The sequence below is a fragment of the Capsicum annuum genome, chromosome 3 (assembly GCF_002878395.1).
Source record: "Capsicum annuum cultivar UCD-10X-F1 chromosome 3, UCD10Xv1.1, whole genome shotgun sequence".
NCBI lineage: Eukaryota > Viridiplantae > Streptophyta > Magnoliopsida > Solanales > Solanaceae > Capsicum > Capsicum annuum.
Window position 1 is genome coordinate 267006378 of NC_061113.1, and position 6811 is coordinate 267013188.

Genomic DNA, 6811 nt, shown 5'->3' on the forward strand with positions numbered 1-6811 from the left:
GTATCTTGACCTTCTTTCCGCAGTCTTATTATCTTCTTCAATGTGTAGTCGTACAATCAGATCTTCGACTGACATCTTCTTACGTTTGGGTCTTAAATAGTTCTTGAGGTCTTTCCACATAGGTGGTAGTTTATTTATTATTGTTGCTACTTGAAACGCTTCATTCACAATCAAACCTACAATAAAGTTCATGTGAATACTAAGAACATTTTTAAAATTTTCAACAAAGGCATTTGTCAAAATCATACCTTCCGCAAGGAGATCATGGATGATTACTTGGAGTTCCTGCACTTGAGAAACAACAGACTTGTTGTCTATCATTTTATTCTCTAGGAATCTTGTAATGAAGAACTTTTTAGTTCCGGCATCCTCTATCTTGTACTTTCGTTCTAGCACTCCCCATACTCTTTTGTTGTCTTTGTTCCACTATACACATTGTAAAGGTCATCTTGGAGACCACTCAAGATACAATTCTTGCAAAGGAAATCTGAGTGTTTTCGAGCTCCACAATCACGAAGCGTTCTTGTTCAGAGGTTCCCTCGGGCACCTCCGGAGCTTCCTCAAACGTGAACCTTTGAAGACAAAGAGTTGTGAGGTAGAAAAATATTTTCTGTTGCCATCTCTTGAAGTCAATACCTGCGAACTTTTTGGGTTTCTTCGTTGGTGCCATAGCTTGCAGAGTATTAGTACGACTCATCGTGGCAATACTAGTTGCCGCCATAATCGTTCCCGCATCATGCACCTGACTATCAATCGTTATTTTCCTGTCACCACAAGACAGTACTTTTAGTATATCGAAATACTTATTAAAAAGTTGTAGCAACTTTAAATACCTCTTGTTTCTAGTTTAACGATGAAGTTTTTATTACTTCCAATCGTCAATCGAGTGATCTTTAACTTGTGATGAAGATTTTATATCTTCAAATCACAAGTTAAGTTCAAACGGAGTAGAAAGCTTAACACTTTAATCTCCAGAAAACAAGCAATATAGATTCCGAAAGATTATGCTTTAAGATTGTTATTTTCAATATTTTTGGGTACAAGAATCTGTATATATATGCAACAACAAGTTCAACCCAAGTTCAAGTCTAAGCCAAGAACACTTATGAAGTTCCTTAACACCCTCAACACAAGATTACGAATAATCTATCCAAGAGGTATGTTATTTTTCAGAAATGAGATGAAATAGAAATGTAAAGCCAAGTCCTCCAACTTCACGGAGTGTCCTTAAGGAATAATTCTCCTCACTGAACCCGAAGTTGTGGAATCTTCCTCCCAGGATAAAATGGCTTTCAATCCGAACAATAGTGGTACCTCAAATTGTTGGATTCTTCGAACTCACTTAACAACTTAATGATCACACAGAGTTTTTGTTTAGAAGAAGAGTGTTTTTGCTTTCAAAAATCATGTCTATACCTGAGGAATATATCAGGTATTTATAGCCTTAAATGTGTTCTTTCAGAAAGGATGCACCTATTCAGTAGTAGTCACGTCCCTACGCCCAGTCTGTGTTGGTCCTGCGCCTGATCTACGGTCGCAGGTGACATTTCACAATTTCCAGTAGATTATGTGCTACGTCTGCGCCCACAGGTCGCGTACCTGCATTGCATCTGCGCCCGCAGGTCACCCTACAGCGCGAAACAGTGTGCCTTTTACCTCGAAAGGTCGCATCCCTTCGTGATGCATTGCGTATGCATTTGCATGGCGTTAAAATTGCGCCCACACTTGGAGAAAAATAATTATATCAGATTTTTGGATTAATTTTTTCACTTGTAACACAAGTTTCAAATAAAATTCGTCTAAAAAGATAGATCTCATTGATCGATCCGAAGCCGAAGCCGAAGCCGAGCCGAGCGAGCGACGACGACTGCGCGAGGCACCACCTTGTTCTTGCCTCACCATCCATGTGAAGTTAGTGTTCCTTATTAAAAACACTCCAAAGTTCCCTTCTCCCACCAATGTGGAAAAATTAGTGAACTTCCCAATTTGAGAGTACACTTTCTATTTTGGTGTCTCTCTTTCCCTCCACCATTTTCCCTCCATTTTCCATTCACATATACACTTTGAACCCAACAATAGTTGGGATCATCTTTAGTGTCATGGAAGTCGAAGAAACAACATACTGTTAGTCGAAGTTCTGCAAAAGCTGAATATCGCAGCATGGCAGCAGCAGTAGCTGAGGTTATTTGGATGGTGGGACTGCTGAAAGATATGAATGTTCAAGTCAAGACACCTGTGCAGCTGTTTTGCGATAGCAAGGCCGCTATGCAAATTGCAGCAAATCCCATGTTTCATGAACGCACAAAACATATTGAGATTGATTGTCATTTCATTTGAGAAAAACTCAAAGAAGGATTTATACAACCTGTGTACATCTCAACAAAGTTTCAACTTGCTGACTTGCTTATCAAAGGGTTTGGAATATCTCAACATTATTTCTTATTATCCAATCTAGGAGTTCTTGATGTATTTCACCCTCCAGCTTGAGGGGAAATAATTGAAATATCTGTTCTAAGAATTGTGTAGTTAGTTAGAAGGTGTTAAGCTGTTAACTCAATTAGTTACATTACAGTTAGTTGTTAGTGGAATAGGTTGTAAATGACAGCTGGATGCACAGCTAAGAGAAGTATATATACACACAACATGTCCTCAGAGGCGGAGTCAGAATTTCAAGTAAAGGGGTTCAATATTCAAAGAAAACTAAATCGAAGGGGGTTCAACCACTACTATAACCACATAAAAAAAATTATCATGTATAAACAGTATATTTTTTCATCAAATGGGGTTCGGACGAACTCCCTAAAGAGGGATGGCTCCGCCTCTGGATGCCCTGTACATTGCATTCATTGAAGAAAATGATTACTTGAAAATTCTTTCTCTTCTATTTTTCTTCTACTGCAATGGAGATAGCAGTTACTAGTTCTAGCTAAATTCATACAAGATTTACATTTCAAATATTATAAAGCGTGACCAAATGGATTGAATTCATTTATCCTTCATTTTTAACTAAGTTATTAGGCCGTCCTAGCGCATGTACCGACATTAAGCCAAAAAAAGGAAGGTGAACGCATTAAAATATGGCGCGATTGACGTTCAACTTAACGTACTTAAAATAGACCCACTGGTCAGTTTTCTTACAGCGATGCGCCCCCACTTTTCACTTCAGTTTTACATCTTTCCAAAAGGTTCCCCACAGTTTTCATCACCCAAATCAACGTAGATCCTCCTAATCCAACTTACAACTAGTCATGTATGCTCCAAAACCCACTTCAAGATTCATCCTTTTCTCCTTACTCCTCCTCCTGTTACTCACCTTCTTGGCTCCCTCACTTGCTAATGAAGATGTTGATGATGACATAGAAAGTCTAGAAGAACTCATAGCATTGGATGAACAAGAAGATGCTGAAGGGGGGCATCATGAGACGCCGTCTGAAGCGGAGTTTGTAAGTAAGGCACAGAGAATAGTACTTGAGCTTAATAATGACAATACTAAGAGGGCAATTGATGGAAATGAGTATGTTTTGGTTCTGGGTTATACTCCGTGGGATGCTAGGAGTGCTGAGCTGATGCCCAAATTTGCTGAGGCTGCTACTGCTCTTAAAGAATTGGGGAGTTCGCTTTTGATGGCCAAGATTGATGCTGAACGATACCCTAAAGTTGCGGCTTCTCTTGAGATCAAAGGGTTCCCTACGCTGCTTCTGTTTGTTAATGGCACTTCTCAACCTTACACTGGTGGATTCTCCGCGTAAGCAATTGCAAGTTAATAGTATTATTAGTATAGCTTTTGCATATCTATAATTTTGATTCGAAATTTTGAGTTGATCTGATCGAATTTAGTTTCAAAGATCAGTCAAATTGACTCTCAAATTGGATATTGGTAAAGTTACTGCCAGGTGAACAAGAGATCACGGGTTCAAGCCATGGGAACAGCCTCTTGCAGAAGTGCAAGGTAAGGCTGTGTACGATAGACCCTTGTGGTTTCGTCCTTCCCCGGGCCCCCACGCATAACGGGAGCTTTTAGTGCACGGGACTGCCCATAAATCGGGATGGAGAGAGTATAAGATAGTACAGTGATAAAATTAGGACTTAGGTGGACAGACTAGTGTAGCTCTTTATGTTGTGCTTTCATGTGTGCATCCAATTTGTTGATTTACGTATGTGCCACTCGCATGTTGATCAGGGAAGAACTTGTTATCTGGGCAAGGAAGAAGACAGGTGTTCCTATTATTAGAATCAGTTCAGATGCTGAGGCAAGCGACTTTCTCAAGAAGCATTCCGTGTTTGTCGTTGGTCTGTTTGAGAAATTTGAGGTATAAACGCTGAACAGTTTAGTTCCTGAAACCTCTTGCTTATTCTCTTTCTTCTCTTCCTGAAACTTGTGTAATTTGTTTATTCTTACAAAATTGAAAGCAAGAATGCGTCATATCTTCTAAGATAAAAGAAGTAGGTTTACTAGGGACTTTTAATCTTAAAGTGTGCACTAGGTCTGGTCAATCAATTAATTTTTCCTCAATCCCAGGTTAGCTGGGTTCAGCCATATGAATCATCTGCTGCATCCCTCTATATACAGGATCAAAATTCATTCCAAAAGTTAAATAAATTTTAATTAAGCAAAGTAGGGGTTTGCTAAGACTGCATATCATCAGAATGTCACAATTACTCTTACTTTTATCATATAAGTTTCTAACTAGCCTAACCTCCAAAAAAAAAAAAAAAAATGGTCTCTAACTAGACTGAAAGAGCTCCTGGAAAATATGGACCTAGCATAAGTGTTACACAGCTTAACTGTAATTCCTGCTATTTAGTATCTCGTATATGGTTATTTTATTTCTGGTTTATTCTTGCTAAATCAGCATTGATTCCAAGCAGTTGATCTTCTATTCTTGAAGGCTGAGCTAGATATGTGAAGTTATGCATTTATGCACCATATTCCATCGTATGTTTCACTTTATTCCGTTTATGGTGTTAAACTGGTATCGACTAAGTTCTCTTTGATCTGTAATAATAAGAAAGGCTTAATAGTTGTATGGTTGATAAGGAAATTTGTTTCTAGCTGCATTTTTCCTTGTATCTGTTGCTATATGCTGCTTATTTTTTTCATTTTTCACCTAAAAGTGTATCCTTCGTCTCTTAAGAGTATCTGTGCTACTTCATTTCTTCTGTTAGAAGTTAGTAAATGGTACTGCTTTAGATTTCACCTTTATATTGTTTTATTTCATGTCTTATAACTGCCTATAATGCACTGACAGACAAAATCTAGTGAATTTTAGTGTTATTTGTGTGTTCTCAGCTCAACTTTATCCAACCATGGTTTGGCTAACTGATGGAATCATTTTGTACATTTAATTTTCTTCCTGATAATGCATAAAACATTATAAGGCAGTTTTGGTGTTTACCTACTTGTTTTAGTCGAATTTCCCCCATCTCACCAAAATATAAAAAGGTTAACTAACAAAAAGGTTTGTGGAAGTTGCTTCTAACATGAATGTATAATCACACAGGGATCCTATTATGATGAATTTACAAAAGCTGCCGAGATGGACAATGAAATCCAGTTTGTGGAAACCAGCAATGCAGAAATTTTCAAGAAACTCTTCCCTGAATTTAAGCCAACCAATCTTTTCCTCGGCCTAGTTAAAAGTGAGCCAGAGAAATACACTGAATATGGTAGGTTTTCTATTATTAAATTCCAGAGTTACATTTTACACCACTTCCTTGCTCAAGCATCTCTATTCTGTCACAATGGATGGTTGTTCCTGACAATGCCTGCAGCTGAGCAATTAAATCCACAGCTGCTTATTTGTTGGATAGCTAAAAGTTTGTAATGATTAAATGGATATATCATTCCCTGATCACTAGGAAAATTGCTGTTATTTTTTAATCTAGACTTGATCTTTTCAGTAGCATCACGTTGCTTAGTAGCATATTACTATTTACATCAGTGATGTGGTTTGCAGAAGGAACCTTCAGTGCAGATGGAATCTTGCAGTTTTTGGATGATAACAAGTTCCCCTTAACTACAGTACTTACTGAACTTAACGCTGCTAGAGTTTACTCCAACACAAACAAACTTCAGGTAATTGTTGCGCCTGACTCATTGTACTTTATAGAATCTTCCGTTTCCCAAAGTATTTGACATCTCCGTGTAATTATAATTCATAGTTTGTGCACTTCTTAGGATTTCATAATACAAAGACTTGCATTTCTCTTTGAAAGAAAGGTGAAGAAAATAAAGGCTGTGTTCTCCTGTACAGTTGAAACAATGTTAGTTTTTGATATTTGTGGAAACACCTGTATATCCAAGAGTTGATATAATCTAAATCGTCTTTGGGCTTGTATAGAATCAGCTGTTTTTTCCATTAGAAGCTGAAGGTCAGCCATGACACCAATAATTTCTTCTTCTTCTTTTCTTGTGTGGGCATTTTACTGTCACAAATATATGTTAAAATTTAAAACACGTGTAATAATAAGAGGAGACTACTGACAAAGTTCGTTACAATTCTGAGTATCTATCATTGTTTAATACCTAGCTGGATTTGGCTTTTGCTATTGGATAGAGAGTTTGTGTCTCTTAAACATTTTTATGACTTATGAGGAAATTCTTATCTCTCCAGCCAATACACGGTATAATGTATATCTAGTTTTGTATCGTTTAGCAGACTATAATCATGCACTAATGTATGATAATTGTTGTATTTACTTATGTTTCAATGCCATATAGGTGTTGATAATTGCTGAGCCTGATGACTTCAAGAAACTTGTGGAACCTCTGCAAGACGTTGCAAGAAAGTTCAAATCAAAGGTTTCTCTC

The 6811-nt window shown here is 37.6% G+C and overlaps 1 protein-coding gene across 2 annotated transcripts in view; it reads left to right on the top strand.

Moving 5' to 3' along the window:
* Positions 1 to 2832: 2832 nt before the first annotated feature.
* Positions 2833 to 6811, top strand: part of LOC107861820 (protein disulfide isomerase-like 1-6) — a 6833-nt gene continuing 2854 nt past the window's right edge. The window contains exons 1-5 of one of the 2 annotated variants that reach the window (XM_016707192.2): positions 2833 to 3745; positions 4181 to 4310; positions 5502 to 5667; positions 5958 to 6076; positions 6722 to 6802. In XM_016707192.2, the coding sequence (XP_016562678.2) occupies positions 3249 to 3745; positions 4181 to 4310; positions 5502 to 5667; positions 5958 to 6076; positions 6722 to 6802 (993 nt within the window). In that variant the 5' untranslated portion in view covers positions 2833 to 3248. Of the gene's footprint in view, positions 3746 to 4180; positions 4311 to 5501; positions 5668 to 5942; positions 6077 to 6721; positions 6803 to 6811 lie in introns of both variants that reach the window. The other variant, XM_016707191.2, reaches the window with a different exon arrangement.